This window comes from Bubalus kerabau, chromosome 1, assembly GCF_029407905.1.
Source record: "Bubalus kerabau isolate K-KA32 ecotype Philippines breed swamp buffalo chromosome 1, PCC_UOA_SB_1v2, whole genome shotgun sequence".
NCBI classification, from domain to species: domain Eukaryota; kingdom Metazoa; phylum Chordata; class Mammalia; order Artiodactyla; family Bovidae; genus Bubalus; species Bubalus kerabau.
The window spans coordinates 152,004,642-152,026,236 of NC_073624.1; the positions used below are offsets into that span (position 1 = coordinate 152,004,642).

Below are 21,595 nucleotides of genomic sequence, written 5' to 3' on the forward strand. Positions count from 1 at the left end.
ACGACAAATAATTTTCTAATATTAAACTGTATTCTGTAATTTAGCTTACAGAATATAATTACCACTTTCACTTAAACTGTATCAGAAACTTTGCTTCCTTGGTGAGTTATTGAGAGAAGAATAAAATATGCCCTGTAACCCATTAAATGTTTTTAATAGTGCTTTCTGAAGAGGTTTTCTTTAAACCTTCAGATTTCTAGCTTTAACATCACAAGGTGTTATATTGTATGGTATGATCTCCTGGAAAAGGAAATGGCAGCCCACTCCAGTATTGTTGCCTAGGAAATCCCATGGACAGAGGAGCCTGGTGGGCTACAGTCTGTGGGGTTGCAGAAGAGTCAGACATGACTTAGCGGTTGAATAACAACAATCTCTTTGTTTAGAGATAGTTGTGACTTTTGAAATGTGTTAAATTTATTAAATTTTTGTAAATAAGAGGCATTTAAAGAGATTGATTTGAGATTTTTTTGTGTGGGGGGCAGGGGGGCGGGGGGTTGAGGAGTTTCTTTTGGCCACACCACATGGCATGTTGAATCTTAGTTCCCAGACAAGGGATCGAACCCAACCCCCCACACTAGAAGCACAGAATCTTAACTGTTGGGCCTCCAAGGAGGTCCCTGTTCAGAATTTATATTTCTGAATGTCTTAAAATTTTCGTAGAATGTTGGTCATTCAAACATTGTCATAGTTATACTTTTATTTATCCTTAAGTGAAATCAGCCTTGTGAAATAGTTTTGTTGTCATTGCTGTTTTTATTTAACAACTGGGGAAACTGAGACTTGAGGGTCAAATCAAGATTTCAGCTGGCCCCAACTCTTTTAACTGCAGCATTTCCTCCTGTATCAGATCTTGAGGATTTGAAGTCTCATTTTACTATATATACTAAAATAGTGAGAAATTATTGGCGATGCAGTGCTTCAACGGTTTTATTATATCAAGGATATGGATAAAAACTGATGCCAAATTGTAGACACTGTTATAGGTGTGCCTTGCTTTGTTGTTGTTTAGTCCCTGAGTCGTGTCTGACTTTTTGTGACCCCTGGACTATGGCCCACCAGGCTCCTCTGTCCATGGGATTTCCCAGGCAAGAATATTGGAGTGGGTTGCCATTTCCTTCTCCAGGGGATCTTCCCAACCCAGGGGTGTCTTGCTTTAGAACAACTAAAATACTTTTACACTGTTAATCCTAGTATACTTGTAGGCACTGGATTTTAGAGGTATGGAAAAGTTGTTGAAACCTGGGTACTCTGATCTTAAAGAAAAGAGACTTTATTTGACATATCTAAACTCATGATAATAGTGAGGCTATTTCTAACTTGGTTTTAGCCATGGATAAGTGTGTGTGTGTGTGTGTGTGTGTGTGTGTGTATAGTTATTCCATCTTAAGCTTTTTGACATAACTAATATAGTATTTGTTATATAGTTTGACACAGGTAACAAATATTTGCTTCCTAATGAAATTAGGTCCCAAGATTTTAATAAATAAAGGGAACTGTGTTAATATGGAAGTACCTTTTTCCTCTTTCTTTTTTCCTCTCTTTATTCTTCTGTTTCCCAGCTTCTGCTTTAATGTCCAACTGACTGAATATTTATCGGTTATTGACAGGATATTTAGACTTGACAGTCTTCCTAAGTTGCTGGCAGGAATATGTTGCTAAGTTTGCTCTTCTGAACAATGAATGGTACATGTAGGAGAATCGCATAACTCATGATAGAACTAAAGGATCTGAAACTTAGTTTTGACATGAATTTAGTAATTTGCTCTAGGGTCATGGAATATATTTTTATAATTCTAAAGTTTCATTTTTAAAATTATCTTAAGTCTTATGACTTGGGAAAATAAAGTGATAGTATTTTGTAGTCAGACTCTAACTTAATAATGCTAGCATTTTTCTTTTCCTGGGGTTAGGATTTAAGGGTGATGGTTATAATACCAGGGCAGATGTTACACCTTCCTTTAGTTTCACTAGAAGCCCCTGTTTTTCCTAAAGGTTCTCAAATACTTATCAAAGGTACAGACTGTTTCATACCAAAGATGTAAACTTGTGTTTCTTTTCAAGGGACCGTGTTGGCACCACATCACTGTTTATCTGGCATCGATTGCCTAGAGGTTTACTTTTTCTCTAATGATTTCTGCTCATTCTGAATATTTACTTTCTTAACCTTAATCTTGTTCTCTGCCTATGAAATTTAAATATGTGAATAATGCATGCTATTTACCTGAGTGTTTTTCTTTTTTAACTTTTTGACATATTTTTAAAACATTCAGCACAAATCAAGTATTTATTAAACTCTTCCTATTTTCTTGTGATTTATTAAGAATATACAGTTTAAACAGCAACATATATTCAATCTAGGAGAGACATGAAATACAGTTTAGAATACCAATGCCTCTTTGGTCTTGAATCCTTTTTGTTTTTGTTTTTGTCTTTGTTTTGCTTTTGTTTGTTGTTGTTATTGTTGCCATATTTCAAAGAAAAAGGGCAACAACAAAATCTGTTTTGTTCCCAGTGTCCTTATTAGACTATAGGCTATCAAAAGGTTTAAAGAAAAAAAAGGGCCCATATGTGTGCGTGAACACTTAAGAAGTAATATTGTGTAATTGTCAATGTCATTATAGAAGTGATTTGGAAGGACTTTGGGAAAGTGAACTCTCTCAAAACAGTGCAGGTAGGCTTCTACAGCAAAGGTCAGCAAACATTTTCTTAAAGGGCCATATGATAAATATTTGGGGCTTTGTGGGCCATATGGTCTCTGTTGCAACTACCCAACTCTCCGGCAACTGCACGGCTACTCAATTCTTCTGTCGTAGTGTCAAAGTGGGTGCATGAGCTCTAGATAGTAAGTAAATAAATGAGTTTGGTTGTGTTCTAGTAAAACTTCATTTACAAAAGCAGGTGGATAAACAGCCATGTTTTTATTTAGTTCTCTGCCTCACAAACACATCATTTATTATTGTTGATAATCTTTAAAATAGAGGACTTCCTGTTTTAAAATGGCCTAGAAGATGTATACTGAAATATTTTCAGGTAAAGCAGTATGATGTTTGGAATTTCCTTTAAGATACTCTGTTGAAAAAACTGGGTGGTATAGATGAACCAGGTTTGACAAAATTTTGGTAAATACAGAAGCAGGTGATGGGTGAATGGAAGAAATTCACCATGCTATGTTTTCTACTTCTGTGTAAGTTTGAAAAAGTTCATATTAAAAAGTTACCACTTGAATAAATGATGGCCCAATAAAGGGCAGCAGTTTCTCCCTCTCTTGGGGGAAGGAGAATAAGAAACAGAAATATAAGCTCCATCTTCAGTACAAACAGAGAGATCTCTGCAATCCCAAAGCACAATATATGAAGAATGACTGCAGATCTGCTGCTGCTGCTAAGCCACTTCAGTCATGTCCGACTCTGCAACCCCATAGACGGCAGCCCACCAGGCTCCCCCGTCCCTGGGATTCTACAGGCAAGAACACTAGAGTGGGTTGCCATTTCCTTCTCCAGTGCGTGAAAGTGAAGTCGCTCAGTCATGTCTGACCCTTAGCGACCCCATGGACTGCAGCTTACCAGGCTCCTCCGTCCATGGGATTTTCAAGCAAGAGTACTGGAGTGGGGTACCATTGCCTTCTCTGACTGCAGATCTAGTGAAGGTCAAATAAATGTGTGAGAAGACTTCAAGAGAGGATGCCTGTGGCATGGTTGCAGATCTCCCACAAAGCTGAAAGAGCTTGATTCTTCAAAATAATGGCTGCCCTCAGACTTCTCCAAAGTAGTAGTGAACACTCACACTTTACCAATGAAGTCCTCAAAGAAAGATTAATTTAGGAATCTTATGCCAGTCCAAATAATCATTCAGTATAAACGCAAAGACAAACATTTTTTAACATGCCAACATTTAGAGAGTTTAGCTGTCATGAGTCCTGCCTCTATAAGATGAAGTTCAGCCAACCAAGAAATGAAAGGGAAAATAACATTTAAAGTATTGGTAGTATACATAGAGTCCACTGATCTATAAAATTAAGACTAAAACAAATGTGAAGATTAGATTTTGCAGAGCAGAGTATGAATATTTGAAACTTTGACAATGTAGTAATGATATAACTAACAAAAGCTGGAAGGGTGCAGGACAGAAATGATGTAAAGTAGTGAAACTCCAGTTTTTTAACAAGCTGTGAAAATAAGTCATTTAAAATCAACAAATCCAAGAAGAATTGAGAGAGTAAGATTGACATATATACACTACCGTGTGTAAATTAGATAGCTATTGGGAACCTGCTGTATAGCACAGGGAACTCAGCTTGGTACTTTGTGATGTCCTGGAGGTGTGAAATAGTGGGGTGGGAGGGAGGTTCAAGACAGAATACGTACAGCTGATTCACTTCATTGTACAACAGAAACTAACACAACATTGTAAAGCAGTTGCACTCCAATAAAAAAAAATCAATAAAAGAAAAACGTGGAGTTGAGGGGAGTTATCTGGAGAAACAGTATTCTAAGTAGAGGAATAGTTATTACAAAGGTCCTAGAACAAAAGTATAGCTGGTACATACAAAGTATAGCTGGTACAATAGTCATTTAGTATAAAGGCAAAGACAAACTTTTTAACATGCCAACATTTAGGGAATTTAGCTCTTATGAGTCCTACCTCTGTAAGATGAAGTTCAGCCAATCAAGAAATGAAAGGGAAAATGACAGTTAAAGTATTGGTAGTGTGCATAGAAAAGAGCCTAAGGGCTAAAGCAGAATGATTGAGAGGCAGAATGGTAGGAAGTGAAGTCAGAAATAATGGTGGTGGTTTAGTCACTAATTTGGGTGCAGCTCTTGCAACACCCAAGACTGTAACCCACCAGGCTCCTCTGTCCATGAGATTTCCTAGGCAAGAATACTGGTGTAGGTTGCCATTTCCATCTCCATGGGTCTTCCCGACCCAGAGATAGAATCCATGTCTCCTACATTGCAGGCAGTCTCCTGCTGTGCAGGTAGTCTCCTGCTCTGCAGGTAGATTCTTTACCTCTGAGCCACCAGGGAAGCCCAGAGAGATAACAGAGTATTAGATAATATTGGGCCTTAAAGGTAGTTAAAAGAACTTAGATCTTACTCTAAAATAACTACTAGTACAAAAAAACTTCCCATATTAATATTACTAATAGAAGTACACATGTAACTAAAACAAAGCAAACACAAATTGTTTAGTAAACTTTTTAAGAAGAAAGACCAACAACAAAGACAAGAAACAAAAATTTTATGACATAAAGTTTGATGACTGAAAGATTAAATATATGTTATATTAATAAATATACATAGGCTAAACTTCTCTTATTAAAAAAATCCCAGATTAGATCACAAAGAAAACTAGAGTCATTCCTAAAACAAAGAAACTCAGGAAAAATCTGAATGAAGAAAACCTTAAGATATTCTGAGAAAAACAGACTAAAATAGAAAGACAAGTTTCTTGAGTGAAAAGACTCAAAAATCAAAATAGATGTCAAAATCAAAAATAGATGTCAGTTTCCTTTTGTTAATCCATGGAGTTAATAAGATCTCAACTTTGAAACAAACAAGCAAAAATCCCTAACATTTTATTGAGCGCTTACTCTATGCCAGCCTCTTTCTAAATGCTTTATGTGTATTTATCATTTTGTCTTCATGGCAACTTTATGTGGTAACTACTAGTATTACACTTTGTCCATTTTTCAGTGAAAACTGAAGCACAAAGAAGCTAATGAACTTGCAAAGGCTGCAGTTAGAGTACATTACAGAATCTTAACTCAGGGCTAATTATAAATTCTATGCTCTTAATCCCAATGCAGTGTTACTTTTGAAGCTGATTGGTGTCATGAGTGTGTGTGTGTCTTTGTGCATATGTGTGTAACTAAAAATACTGACTCTGAAGTAAATATGGAGATACAAATAAGCAAAAATAGCAAGGAAAATTCTTAAAGGAAAGTAATAAGGGAAAATACCCCACCCTGCTAGATGTAAAAATATAAAGGTAGAATGTTAAAACGGCAGCTCACTCGGTAAAGAATCTGCCTGCAGTGCAGGAGACCTGCATTCTATTCCTGGGTCTGGCAGATCCCCTGGAGAAGGAAATGGCCACCCACTCCAGTATTCTCGCCTGGAAAATTGTGTGGACAGATGAGCCTGTAGTCCATGGGGTTGCAGAAGTCGGGCATGACTTAGTGACTAAACCGCCACTAGAGCATGAACATACAGATCATTGGACAGAAGAGCCAAATTGATGTACGTATTTGGGGAATTATAAAGGTAGCATTTAAAATAAGAGGGAAAATGAATTATTAAATATAAGGGATAGCTATGTTATCAGAGGTAAGTTGGATTGCTACTTCTTAACTGACTAAAATTAGTTCCTAATGAATCAAAGATTTAAACCTGAGAAAATAGAGGCCATGGAAGAATTTTATAATATTCTCAAAGTAGGGAAACCCACTAAGATACATGACACAGGCCCCTTAAACCACACAGAAAAGATTGAAAAGTTTGACTCTTAAAACATGAAAATTGTATTCTTACAAAAACACCATTAACAAAGTAAAAATAAAAACAAGGAAATTTTTATAACCAAGGGGTAATTTTCTTAATATTTAAAGACTTTCTACAAAATAATATTTGAGACCAAGATCGAGATTCAAAAAATGGCAAAATATGTAAATACTTTGTGCATAGGAAAACAAATACAACTTAACTCTTAGATTAAAATACGCATAAATTATCACTCAATACAAAAAAAAACGTAAATTACAGTTGTGGTGAAATACTGTTCACCTGCAATATTGGCAACATAACAAAGTTTAATAATAGCCCATTGTTTAGGAGGGCATAGAGACCACATACTCATTTAGTGAATTAGAGTATATTTGATAGGTATGTGAATTCATATAACCTCCATGAAAAACAATTTGGTAATAGCTTTCAAAAGTTGAAGAGCACATATCTTTAACCTAGCACTTTCTCTTGAAGTATTTTGTTCTCGGATATCTGTGCCCACATGTAAGGATATTCATTCAAGTATCATGCTCATGTTTAGTTGCTTCAGTTGTGTCTGACTCCATGGGATTCTCCAGGCAAGAATACTAGAGTGGGTTGCCATGCCTCCTCCAGGGGATCTTCCTGACCCAGGGATTGAACCCAGGTCTCCTGCATTGCAGTCAGGTTCTTTCCCATCTCAGTCATCAGGGAGAATCAAGTATCATGTGTCTATTGACAGACAAGCTTTTATTATTACAATGTATTAAAGAGACAAATGACTAATGGGGCTGTAGCATGCTACCATTTGCATTTTTAAAAATCTCCACAAATGCTTAGACATATATGCACACACTTATATATATATAAATAGTGTCTGATAGACTATCTGGATTTAACCAGTTACCTCTGGAGAGGAGAACTGAGCAGCTGAGCCACAAGGATGGGAGGAAGACCAATATTTTATGTAAAATAATTAATTTTTTTACTTATTTTTCTTCTTTTGAATTTTATATCATAGACTTGCTTTTTCTGGTCTAACTAAATAAGATAACTTAAACATTTTAAATAAAAGCATCTTGTTAAACCATAGCTAAACATTGTAAGAATTGGTACATATACACAATGGAGTATTACTCAGCCATTAAAAAGAATACATTTGAATCAGTTCTAATGAGGTGGATGAAACTGGAGCCTATTATACAGAGTGAAGTAAGCCAGAAAGAAAAACACCAATACAGTATACTAAGGCATATATATGGAATTTAGAAAGATGGTAACAATAACCCTGTGTACGAGACAGCAAAAGAGACACTGATGTATAGATCAGTCTTATGGACTCTGTGGGAGAGGGAGAGGGTGGGAAGATTTGGGAGAATGGCATTGAAACGTATAATATCATGTATGAAACGAGTCGCCAGTCCAGGTTCAATGCATGATACTGGATGCTTGGGGCTGGTGCACTGGGACGACCCAGAGGGATGGTATGATACGGGAGGGAGGAGGGAGAAGGGTTCAGGATGGGGAACACATGTATACCTGTGGCGGATTCCTTTCGATATTTGGCAAAACTAATACAATATTGTAAAGTTTAAAAATAAAATAAAATTTATTAAAAAAAAAAAAAAAGAATTGATACTTCCGAATTGTGGTGCTGGAGAAGACTCTTGAGTCCCTTGTACAGCAAGGAGATCAAATCTGTCAATCCTAAAGGAAATCAATCCTGAATATTCATTGGAAGGACTGATGCTGAAGCCAAAGCTCCAATACTTTGGCCACCTGATGCAAAGAGCTCCCCTAACTCATTGGAAAAGACCCTGATGCTAGGAAAGATTGAGGGCAGGAGGAGAGAAGAGCTGCAGCAGAGGATGAAATGGATCACCGACTCAATGGACATGAACTTGAGCAAACTCCAGGAGATAGTGAAGGACAGGGAAGCCTGGTGTGCTGCAGTCCACAGGGTCACAAAGAGTTTGATACAACTTAGATACTGCACAGCAACAAAGCATCCTAAAGTTATAGTTAAGCCAGTTGAGACCTACAGAGGAGGAGATCCAGGCCCTGTGTATTTTGTATAAAAGATGGTTAGCAGTATTGAGGCCTGGGTTCTAATCCTGATTCTGATATATGGCTCTTTGTAAGTCACTTTCCCTCTCTGAGTCTCAGTTTTCTCATTTGTAGAATGAGTTTGGACTCATCTTTTTCAAAACATCTTTATGGAGCTAAGGATTCTGTGGTCCCCATTAAAAATGTTGAAGCAAAGGATTAGGATTGTAGGATTTCCCAGCACACCTGTATTTAACCAGCGCCTTCTTGGATCTCTGAGTAAAATTGAGTTTAACTGAATATTTTGAAACAAAAAATATCTGAAAGTGGCAGTCTACACTAAAGTTGTTACGTATATTAACTTAAAGATTCTCAATGATGGCATCAAAACATGAATGTGTAATGATCAGCTGTGAAGTCTCAAGTGATTTAAGTGGTTTTTTCATTTTTAGAAAACAGTCTTGCATTCAGCATGTTTTCTTAAGCTGGTAAAAAGTAGGAATTTATGATACTAACTTGAAAGATGTCTGTTATACATCATAGTCTTGTTAGGTATCCATTGGCTTAGAGTCCTAAATGACTTTTGTTTGGATTCTTAGAGTGGAATATAATATCTGGCTCTGAGGCTAATATGTTGGTTTTTAGTCCATTAAAGTGTTCTTTTCTTCCTCCTTTAATACTTTTTGAAGCTAGGAAATTAAAAGGTACAAGGGAATAAATTAAGCATTTAGCAAGTCAGAAATGTATTCAGTAATCTTTCTGAAACTTAGTTTAATTGTGAGAGCCTAAATTCTAAACCTAAATCCACAATGACACTACTCTTTGAGGAAGTAGTAAAGGTGGATATTAGTGTGAGTTCCTTCTAATATTCAGAAGATGGTAACAATTAAAGACTCCAGGAGTGAAGTTGCCTGACCAAATTAAAACGAAAAAAGGAGAGTAAACAGGAAGACTAGATGTCTACCCAATAACAGTAGAGTAGTGATATAGCTATTTAATAACTGTCTTATACCTAGTAAAAGACATAAAGGAAATCCAGGTCTAAAAACTAGTAAGAGGAACAAGAAACAAAGTTTTGTTTAGACTTGACAGTGCTTAAAACCAGTATTAAGTGTTTAAAAAACTAGATGAAAAAACAGTTTGTATGGGGGTGTGTGTGTGTGTAAATGTGTTTGTATGAAATCTTGAAATAAACCAAAATGCATCACTAACATCTTAGGATGAAAAGAGTTTGAGAGACTTTTCCTTTATCTGGAGTTTTAAACTTTTCCACTAAAGAATACATATTATGTAAATGATTTAAAAGCTATTATTTATTATATTCATACACATATGCATATAACATTTTTTGTGTGCCCTGACGATGGATGTGTCTTTTTGTATTTTCTAGGTACACCAGAGGCTCTCTTCTTGGCCTAATTTGGGAGTTGTTTATTGCAGTACTGTTGTGCCCTCTGATGGTGAGTTATGGCAAATTGTTTTAATGTCCAGTGCTTTTTTTTTTTCCTTTCTCACTGTTTCCCATTCTCAGATTGACATACAAATTTATTTTTCTTAAAAAATAGGCCAGAATCAAAACAATTGGAGAGTTTCAATAAAGAGAGAGTTTCTCCAGTATAAACATATTGTTCATAGTGATGAATCCTCTCAGCTTTTGCTGAAGCGTTTCACTTAGAAACTTCTTGTTTTTATAATATTGTCTAAAATTGTTAAATATTTGGTGTCAGTATCAATAAATATATATTCATTAAGTTATATATATTCAGTGATAACTAAGTCACATTCCAACAGGACTCTTGTACCAGTTTTATTATGGTATTCAGTGGCGAATAATTTGAACTAGTGATTTTATATTGACATTTTTATTATTAATTCTATCATGTAATACAGTTACTATTATCCTATGTACCAATCTGTATGTGCTACATGCTGTGCTTAGTCGCTCAGTCATGTCCGACTCTGCAATCCCTGGACTGTAGCCCACCAGGCTCCTCTATCCATGGAGATTCTCCAGGCAAGAATACTGGGGTCAGTTTCCATGTCTTTCAATAATTTAACAATAGTAAAGTTGTTCTGGTGTGTCTGGCTGAATGTTATCCCAGGACATAAATGCTAGTATGTTGACTCTATGTTGTATGAGGGGTTGAAGACAATATTTTTACAAAGGTAAAATGATACATACTTTTGAAAAAAAGAGTTGCTCCCAAAATTCCTATGAATACTATTGTCCTTCTTAAGAAAATCAACTTGTATTACTTATCAAGAAACAGAAGCAGAAAATTATTTGATTTAATGAAATTTGTTGTCCTTTCTGCTTTCAATTTATGTACCTTTCTTATTTAGTACTTCTAAATTAATCTTACTTTAGGCTGGTATAGCATATAAGAAAACTCTGCTTAACACATAGCTACTTCATTAGAATTTAGCCACCAACAGTAAACATCTCTCCCATCACTCGTTCTTCACTAGTGTGAGCACTGCTGGGTCATGCTCCATTAATATACCAAAAGAGGGCTTGATCCTCTCTCTTAAAAACAAGTGCAAAATGCAAAATACTACATCATAGACCTGGTGGACTATAGTCCAGGGGGTCGCAAAGAGTCAGACAAGACTGAGCACACACACACACAAACAATATTATATGTATATATAAAATATATACTGCCTCTCAGTAATTGCCTATTAATTCTGTTGTTTGACAAAATGTTCTAGTTATGACTATGATAGCTGTTGTAAAATATAGAGTTGCCTTAAATGTTTAACCTCCCTACCAAAGCAATCTAAAAGGTTCTCCATTTTCCTGTGTCATAAATACTTTTGAGGATCTGGTAAAAGCTTGACATTCTCTCTCTAGAAGAAAATTTTACATACACATAGGCAGTGTTACATATAATTTCTTAGTGATACAGGCTCTCTCAGCCCAACTCATGGAATCCCTGGTCTCATGAACCTCAACTCAAGAACTGCTTTGGCCACATTGTGCTCACATGTGCACGCACATCCCTGTACCCAGGCCCACAGTCCCTTTCATGAGAGGCAATATGCTTAGAGGTTGTGTTTAGCTTTATAATCAAGATTTGCATCCCAGTTTTCACTTTTAAGCCATGGTTTAATCTTAGACAAAGTAATTGCCTTCTTAAAACCTCCTGCCTTATATGTGAAATGGAGATAGTAATAATGACTACCTCCAAGAGAAAAATGTACTTATCCAACAAAAACTCTTATTGTATAAAGAGTGGTGTGTGTGGTAGTGTTAAAAACCTTAATCAAAACAATGTGATTTAGGCTTCTCATTTTAATTTTTCTATGCCCCAGATCCTCCTTTGTAAAATGACTATCTGAAATTTTTATGACTGTATGGTTTATAGCCTATTTAAAGGCTTTCAAAACTTTCAGGGGTTCCCCTTCATAGTAATGATGAAAATTAAGGATTAAGGATGAGAATAATTCTGCTATAGACAGGTTGTGTATATAATTTATCACCCAACCCAGGACACTTTTTAGAATACATCGAGGACAACCAGAGTTGTCCTGACAGTTTTAAATGCAGTAAGCCAGGACATGTCTTCACTGTAGGTAAGTCGAGTAAGAACAAGAACAATAGTCTCCCTAGCTGCCTTCATTTCTCTATCCAGAAATAGGCTACTTAATCAGCCTTGTATTGAGAGCTGTGATAAAAAGAAATGTTATTTTGTAGTTAAAAAAAATATAAAATTTCCTTAAAAAAATTGTTTGAGGACAATTAATTTTAGCAATGAACAGTTATAAAAATTCCTGTTTAATAATAAACATTAATCTGTTTAGCCCAAATATAGATAATATATATAAATTCTTAACCTAAGTAACTAGATATATGCCCTAGTTTTTTTTCTTTGTTTTTTGTCCCATTACTTTTTAAAAAGCTTTATTTACGTATATTTTATGTACCATAAAATTCACCTATCATCATGCAAGCATAATAACAATCCAGCTTTAGACTATTTCCTTACCCCTAAAAGTTCTCCTGTTCCTGTTTTGCAACCAGTCCCTGCTCCTACCCTGAGCCTTAGGCAAACAGTAATCTGCTTTCTCTCTCTGTAGTTAAACCTTTTTTTAAATGTCATATAAATGGACTCATTGTATGTAGTCTTTTGCATCTAGCCTCTTTTACATATCCTAATGCTTTTGCGGTTCATGCATATTATAGCATGGTTTGAAGTTCTTTGTTTTTACTGCTGAGTAGAATTCTAATATATGGAAATAAACAAAATACACATTTTGTTTTTTCATTCACCACATGAAAAACGTTTGGATTGTTTTCCATTTTGGACTATTAAGAGTAATACTGTTATCAACATTTGCTTATAAGTCTTTATATGGATATATGTTTTTATATCTCTTGAGTAGATATTAGGAGTGGGATGTCTGGGTCATATGGTAAGTATATCCATAATTTCTTTATTGAAGTATCGTTGATTTACACTGTTCCATGTGTACAGCAAAGTGATTCAGTTATGCATACATATATATATTATTTTCAGATTTTTCCTATTATATGTTATTATAGATATTGAATATAGCTCCCTGTGCTGTTCAATAGGTCCTTGGTTTTTTTATGTACTTTATATATGGTAGTTTGTATCTCTTAATTGCAAATTCCCAATTTATCCTTCCCCCTCTTTCCCCTTGGATGCAAGTGTGTTTTCTATGTCTGAGTTCATTTCTATTGCATAAATAAGTTCATTTGCATTTTTTAGACTCCACATATAAATGATATCATACAATATTTGTCTTTGTCTGACTTACTTCACTTAGTACAATAATCTCTAGATCCATCCATGTTACTGCAAATGGCATTGTTTAAACTTTTTATGGCTGAGTAATACTCCATTATTTATGTATGTGCATATATACATATACACCACATCTTCTTTATCCACTCATCTGTTGGTGAATATTTAGGTTGGTTCCACGTCTTGGCTATTGTGAACAGTGCTGCAGTGAACACTGGGGTGCATGTATCTTTTCAAATTAGAGTTTTCATTGTTTCCATATATATGCTCAGTGGTAGGGTTGCTGGAACTTATGGAAACTCTATTTTACTTTTTTAAGGAACCACCTTAATGTTCTCCATAGCCGATGCACCAATTTACATTTGCACTAACAGTATAGGAGGTTCTCTTTTCGCTATACCCGATCCAGCATTTATTATTTATAGATTTTTTGATGATGGCCATTCTCACCAGTGTGAGGTGGTACCTCGTTGTAGTTTTCATTTGCATTTCTCTAATAATTAGTGATGTTGAGCATCTCTCCATGTGCTTCTTGGCCATCTGTATGTCTTCTTTGGAGAAATGCCTATTTAGGTCTTCTGTCCATTTTTTTTTATTGGGTTGGGGTTTTTTTGGTATTGAGGTATACAAGCTGTTTGCATATTATGGAAATTGAACCCATTTTGGTCAATTTGTTTGCAGATATTTTCTCCCATTTTGTACATTGTCCTTTTTGTTTTGTTTATGATTTCCTTTGCTGTGCAAAATTTTAAGTTTAATTAGATCCCATTTGTTTATTTTTGTTTTTAGTACCCCAGGAGGTGGATACAAAAAAATATTGCTGTGATTTATGTCAAAGAGTGTTCTGCCTAAATTTTCCTCTAGGAGTTTTATAGTATCTGATCTTTGGGTCTTTCATCCATTTTGAGTTTAATTTTGTATATCGTGTTAGAGAATGTTCTAATTTTACCCTTTTACATATATTTGCTCAGTTTTCCCAGCACCACTTATTGAAGAGACTGTCTTTTCTCCATCGTATTCTTGCCTCCTTTGTCATAGATAAATTGACCGTAAGTGTGTGGGTTTATTTCTGTACCTGCTGTCCTGTTCCATTGATCTATATGTCTCTTTTTGTGCCAGTACATACTGTTTTGATGACTGTGACTTTGTAGTATAGTCTGAAGTCAGGGAGCATGATTCTTCTAGCTCCATTCTTCTTTCTCAAGATTGTTTTTGGCTATTCAGAGTCTTTTGTATTTCCCTACAAATTAAAGACTTTTTTTTTCCAGTTCCGTGAAAAATGTCACTGGTGATTTGACAGGGATTGCATTGAATTTGTACATTGCTTTGGGTAATATGGTCATTTTAACAATGTTGATTCTTCCAGTCTAAGAACACAGCTTATCAGTACAACTGCTTGTGTGGTCTTCAGTTTCTTTCATCATGTACTGAACTTTTTAAGAAACTGCAAAACTGTTTTCCAAAGTGGCTGTCCCACTTTGCATTCCTACCAGCGGTATTTAACTTTTCCAGTCTCCCTATATCCTCCCCAACACTTGGTATAGTCACACTTTTTAAAAAAATTTATTTAATTGGAGGCTAATTACTTTACAATATTGTATTGGTTTTGCCATACATCAACATGAGTCCACCACGGGTGTACAGGTGTTCCCCATCCTGAACCCTCCTCCCACCTCCCTCCCTGTACCATCCCTCTGGGTCATCCCAGTGCACCAACCCCAAGCATCCTGTATCCTGCATCACACTTCTTGATAATAGACATTCTAGTGGATTTGTAGTATTATTTCATTGAGGTTTTAATTTGCATTTCACTGATGATCAAGATGTTGGGCATCTTTTAATGTACTCATTAACCATTCAAATATGTTCTTCAGTGAAGTGCCAAACTTCTTGCCTGTTTAAAAAAATTGACTGTCTTAGTATCGATTTGTATGCATTCTTTGTATATTCCAGAAATTTTCACGTTACTTTTAAAATAATTTTGTGGGAAAGGGTGGATTTTTTAAAATCATGTTTTATTATTAATGGCTATTCATATACAGTTGGAAGGAAATTCTGTATTTATTGTCATCACTTATATTGAGGGCATAAACATACCCCACCACTGTCTTTCCTTCTAGCTTTTAAAAACCTAACAACAAAAAGGAAACACAAGTAATAAAATCACAAAAAATGATAGAAACAGAAAACCTCAGTGTTTTAATGTGGGCATGTTTCTCACCAACCTAGATGTGAGGTTGGGAAAGCTGAAACACCTTATTTTGCCATTTTAAAAATATATCCTACAGTTTGAACTTTTTTTTGGTAAGTAGGAGTTTCAGTTTGAAGTACCAAAATATGGTTGAACTTGTTGCATCACAAAAGTCTTTTTGAAGGCTTTTATAAAATTGACTTGCACATTGCTAAGAAAAACAACCATGTGAACTTGGAAAGATGTTTAAACTTTTTGTGCTGACAGTATTTAAACTGTGTTAATGTGGAGCAGAAGTAAATTTATATCACAATTCAGATGATGTCATCCATTCTAGGATTGCTATCATTTATTTCAATATTTTGAAGTAAGTTTTGAGGAAATTGGAGACTATGCCATTTCACTCCAGAGTGTGACTTGGTTAAACTACTGATACTGTTTTAAGGAGTTACTTTCCAATTTTTGTCTGTTAATATACATGTTGATACAAAGAAAAGTCCCTTATATGTGATCTCTTACGGAAATTAGAAAAGCAGTTAACGTTAATGGCTATGTCCATCTTTGAAATAGTGTTAAATTTCTTTTCCAAAATAACTACCAGGATTTTTTTTTTTTCTCTAAGAAAGATCTTGGTACTCTGTGAACAGATGGCACATCTTCCAAACTTAGCAACATGTATGCTTTTATGACCTCAGAGAAGAAAGGAGCTCTATCCGTTGCAATAATGCATTGGTTTTTTTCATTGGCATTGAAGACTTCCACCATCCCTAAAAGAGGCCTTGCCTGCTACCACAGAAGTAGTTAGTATTATGAGAACGAGAATTTGTGAGAAAAAGAATAAAAATATAAATTCTCCTTTGCTAGATTAAACTTTGGATAGGAGTTTTGCTTTTTAAGAGAAGAGAAAGTTTATTACAAGGGAGTGTTTTTAGTTATGTCTTGATTAACTTGGGGGGTATTTGGGCCTTTATGAATGAGCATAATCTTCCAGTTCAAGACCTTACAGTCATTATTTTGGACTTGATAGAAAACTCATGAACCCTTTTAATTAAGCTGTAGCTCTGAACTAGAAAGAAGTAGACAACCTTGTGAATTTTTCAGCTGCTGGAGAAAGTTTCTCTCTAGGCTAGTCATGAATGGAAAGGTTTGTCAGTTTCTCTGTAAAAATTAGAAAAAACTTAGAGCTCTTGAAGATTACTTCCACTCATAAACCTTAAAATTGGAACTTGGATTTCCAGTCGTTTCATTATTGATACTGCATCAAAACAGAAAGAGTCTTAGAAGAAACCTTAGGTTCCTTACACATGCTTAGCCAAGCATCATCTGGCGAAGTGAACTATGAGAGCTGTGTTACCACATACCTTTCCCAGAATCTCTGAGTTTTTACAGCTTCTTGTCATCAAAACAGAAAGGCACACAACCTTTTTAGATATCAAAGGTAATTTTCAAGTTAGCCTGTTCCAAAACCAAGCCATTATGTGACTTTCTATTCAAGCCAAACAATACCAGTCTTATAATTGAAATGTCCTTTTATATAGAATTAAAGTTTATTTTCTGTTTTAATTTGTAAATTTTTATTTCTTTAAAAAAACAAAACGACTGTTATTTGTTTAAAATGAGGGAAAATGCTTCCATTTCTGTTAACATTTATTTTAAAAATATGGCAGTGTACTATTCTGCTCTCTAGTAGTCTGCCATAACAAAATACTGTAGACTGAGTAACTTAAACAACAGAAATTTGTTTTCTCACAGTTTTGGAGGCTAGAATTCCCAGGTCAGGGTGTCAGCGTGGTTAAGATCTGATCGGAACTCTGTTCCTAGCTGGCACCTTCTCACTGTGCTCCCACCTAGTGACGGTGTGGGGAAAGCTCTTACTCTTCATATACAGCTGTTGTGCTATCAGATTAGCACCACAGATTATCAGATTACTTTTATCTTTTCCTTTAACCTTAATTACCTTTGAGTGACCCTATCTCCAGATAGGCACATGGGGAATTAGAGTTTCAAAAATACAAATTTTGGGAGATCACAGTTCAGTCCATAACAGTTAATATGAAGGAAATAATTTTTCAATGCAACAAATGTATTGTATCTAAAATTTTTATGTATGAATTGTTTGAATTTTTTCAGGAAATAGGTCTAAGGGGGGAATGAATCCATACCTTCTTCAGGTTATCAAGGAGGTCTGTTATCCAGAAATACCCAGAAACAGGAATTGGTTTATATAATTTATGCTCTTTTTCTCCTTGTTGCCCTCGGTGGAACAAGTAATTTTTGTTCTCTTGGGGGTTAAAGCCTTGACTGGAAATTTTCTTATGGAAATTTGTATGACTTTAGACCAAGACTGTAGATTTTAGAAAAAGCAAGTAAAACTACCAAGGAAAGCATTTTTCTATATCCTCACTGAATCTTCTCAGCCTCCTTGTGAGTTATTAGAATCTCTGTATTAAAGGTGAAAGAGGTAAGGGTGTATTCAGTAATGTGCCCATACATTCAAGGTGTCTCCTGTGGTAGAATTTGAGATTTTCAGGAACTGTTTTCAAGTCTGAGATTCCAACATCTATCATTCTTCTACTGCACATTACTCTCTGTACTTTAGGATTGTATTCCACTTTACACCGTCCAGAAATTAAAGTGGCCCAAAAGTCAAGGATTAATGAAGTTCCTTTCAAAGCAGCATCATGAAAAGAATTATTCTTAAAAAAGAAAAAAATATTAGGGCACTACATTAGGACAGGATTTTATTTTTACAAAACAATATAAAATATTTAATTCTCAGAATGAATAGATAAAGGATGTGGATGACCTTTTATTTAGCTCAAATGCTTTTAACATTTATGAGAGTTTAATTATCTTCATAAACAGATTTTAAAAGAACCAGATTCAACAAAAGTTATATAGGTTGTTCTACTATTTGTAGACAAAAAAAGATGCACAACTTGAGAGTTGCAAATTAAGTTTTATTTGAGTCAAAATGATACCATATAAGAAACGAATCACCAGTCCAGGTTTGATGCAGGATACAGGATGCTTGGGGCTGGTGTACTGGGATGACCCAGAGGGATGGTATGGGGAGGGAGGTGGATTCATGTTGATGTATGGCAAAACCAATACAATATTGTAAAGTAATTAGCCTCTAATTAAAAGAAATAAATTTAAATTAAAAAAATAAATATTAAAAAAAAAAAAAAGATTCTACTAGTCACAAGGAGCAGATATCGTCCTTTAATGATTTAGTGCTTTTCTAGATATGAAGAGATGCAAGGATTGGAATGATGAAATCAGTTCTGAAAATATCTATCTAAAGCCCTGTTCCACCATATTCTCTGGCACAGAGAGCCTCACTCCACCCTGAACTCCCTCAGCGGGTGTTGAAGGTCAACAGCTGCAGCCTCATAGGCTTCAAACTCAGCAGAGACTATGGCAGAAGCCCTTGTTGTTGTTCGTCACTATCGATGCTCTTTGTTGTCTTGTTATTGTTCTTCAATCATGGCTAAGTCATGTCTGACTCTTTTGCAGCCCCATGGACTGCAGCATGCCAGGCCTCTTGGCGAGTGCCAATTTGTAGTTGACATATTTAACATAAGACCAATAATGTGTGTCAGGTGCTCAGCCATGTCTGACTCTTTGTGACGCCCATGAACTGTAGCCCATCAGGCTTCTCTCTCCATGATATTTTCCAAGCAAGAATACTAGAGAGGGTTGCCATTTCCTTCTCCAGGGGATTTTCCTGATCCAGGGTTCAAATCTGGGTCTCCCACATTGCAGGCAGATTTTTTACCTTCTGAGCCACCAGGGAAGCCCAAAACCAATAATACTATATATTTTTTAAAAAGTTTATAATTCTAACTGTTTTCACAAATTTTATCATTTAAGCCTTATAGTAACTTCACATAACTGTTTTTTACATATTTCTACAGAGAGAGGTTCAGTTGTACAAACACTTAATTCACCTTAGGTTCACAGTGAAATATATAGTTGATTTCACTAAGTTAATTTATATTGCTACTTGGAAGAACCCAACAGCTGGATTTATCAAACTACTAAATTTATGATTCTGGACTTCCCAGGTGTTCCAGTGGTTGAGAGTCTGCCTACCAGTGCAGGGGACACAGCTTCGATCTCTGGTCTGGGAAGACTCCACATGCCATGGGGCAACTAAGCCCCTGTGCTGCAACCCCTGTGCTGCCAGCTCTCTAGAGCCCAGGAAGCACAACTTCTGAAGCCCTCAGACTCTAGAGCCTGTGCCCCACAGCAAGAGAAGCCACCACAATGAGAAGTAGCCCTCATTGGACACAACTAGAGAAAACCTGCATACAGCACAGCCAAAAATAAATAACTTTTTAAAAAGAACTAATAAATGAATTCAGTAAAGTTTCAGGGTATTAAATTAATATCTAGAAATTCCTTAGCAGCCTAATGGTCAGGACCCTGCACTTCCACTGCAGTGGGGGTAGAGGGGGTGGGGGTGGGTTTGATCCCTGGTGGGGAACTAAGATTCCAGGAGTCACATAGTGCAGCCAAAAAAAAAAAAGCAAACACTATTGTGTCTCTATAAACTAACAATGAACTATCAAGAAGAGAAATTAAAAAAATAATCTCATTTATAATTGCATCAAAAATATTAAAGTACCTAAAAATAAATCTAACCAAGGAGGTAAATACTTAGAAAACTATAAGACTTTGATAAATTCAAGATGACATGAACAAATGGAATGATATACCATGCTCATGGATTGGAAGAATTAATCTTGTTAAAATGATCATACCCCCCAAGGTAATCTATAAATTCAGTGCAATCCCTATCAAAATACCAGTGGCTTTTTTTTTTTTTTTTTTTTACAGAACTAGAACAAGTAATTCTAAACTTCCTATGGAAACATAAAAGACCCCAAATAACCAAAAGAAAACATTGGCAGTACACTTTTGACATAGGTCTTACAAATGTTTTTTGGATATATATCCTCAGAGAAGGTAAACAAAAGCAAAATAAACGGTGGGACCGCTTCAAACTAAAAAGCTTTTGCACAACAAAGGAAACTATCAACAAAATGAAAAGGCACCCTATTGAGTAGGAGAAGATATTTGCAAATGATTTATCTGATAAGAGGTTAATATCCAAATTATATAAAGAACTCATACGACTCAACATCAAAGAAACAAGCAACCTGATTAAAAATTGGGCAAAAGACCTGAATAGATGTTTCCCCAAAGAAGACATAGATAGCCAACGGACATATGAAAAGATGCTCAGTATCACTGATCATCAGGAAAATGCAAATCACACTACAATGAGATATCACTTATACCTGTCAGAATGGCTATTACCAAAAAGGAAATAACAGTGTTGTGGAGAATGTGAAGAAAAGGTGGGAATGTAAATTGGCATAGCAACTATGGAAACCAGTATGGAGGTTCCTCAAAAAAATAAAAAATAGAACTACTATAATATGATTAAGCAGTCCTACTTCCAGGAATTTTTTTTGAAGAAAATAAAAACACTAATTTGAGAAGATATATGCACCCTTATGTTAACTGTAGCATTATTTACAATAACCAAGATACCAGAGTAACCTACGTGTCCACAGATAGATGAATGGATAAAGAAGTGGTGTATATGTACAATAGCATATTCCATAAAAAAGAATGACATCTTGCCATTTGGGACCTTAGGAATATCATCTAACCTTGTTGCACTTTATTGTTCTTAGCTATAGAAGGGCAGGCTTTCCAGCTAGCTCAGTGGTGGATCTGCCTGCCAGTGCAGGAGACACAGGTTTGATCCCTGGTCAGGAAGATCCCCTGGTGAAGGAAATGGCACCATTTTCCATGGTAAAGGAAATGGGGTTGCAAAAAAGTTGGACACGACTTCATGACTAAGCAACAGCAGCATAGAAGAACAGCCCTTATTGTCTGTATGATTTTGTTTAACCCTTCCAACACTAAAATTATATTGTATTTCATATTCTTAATGCAGAATAGTAGAGAAAAAGAGAAAGAAAAGAAATAGATGATAGCAAAGTCATAAGCCACTGGAATCATCTATCATATAAAGTTCAGTTCTAAGTATCTCTGCAGAGAACACCCTAAATGTGCTTCCTTAT

General features: G+C 35.6%; 1 protein-coding gene across 2 annotated transcripts in view; it reads left to right on the forward strand.

The window, feature by feature from the left end:
- Positions 1–21,595, forward strand: part of MCU (mitochondrial calcium uniporter) — a 438,436-nt gene that overhangs the window by 380,703 nt on the left and 36,138 nt on the right. For both annotated transcript variants that reach the window (XM_055535454.1, XM_055535455.1), the window contains exon 3: positions 9,919–9,988. In XM_055535454.1, coding sequence (XP_055391429.1) covers positions 9,919–9,988 — 70 coding nt within the window. The remainder of the gene's footprint in view (positions 1–9,918; positions 9,989–21,595) is intronic.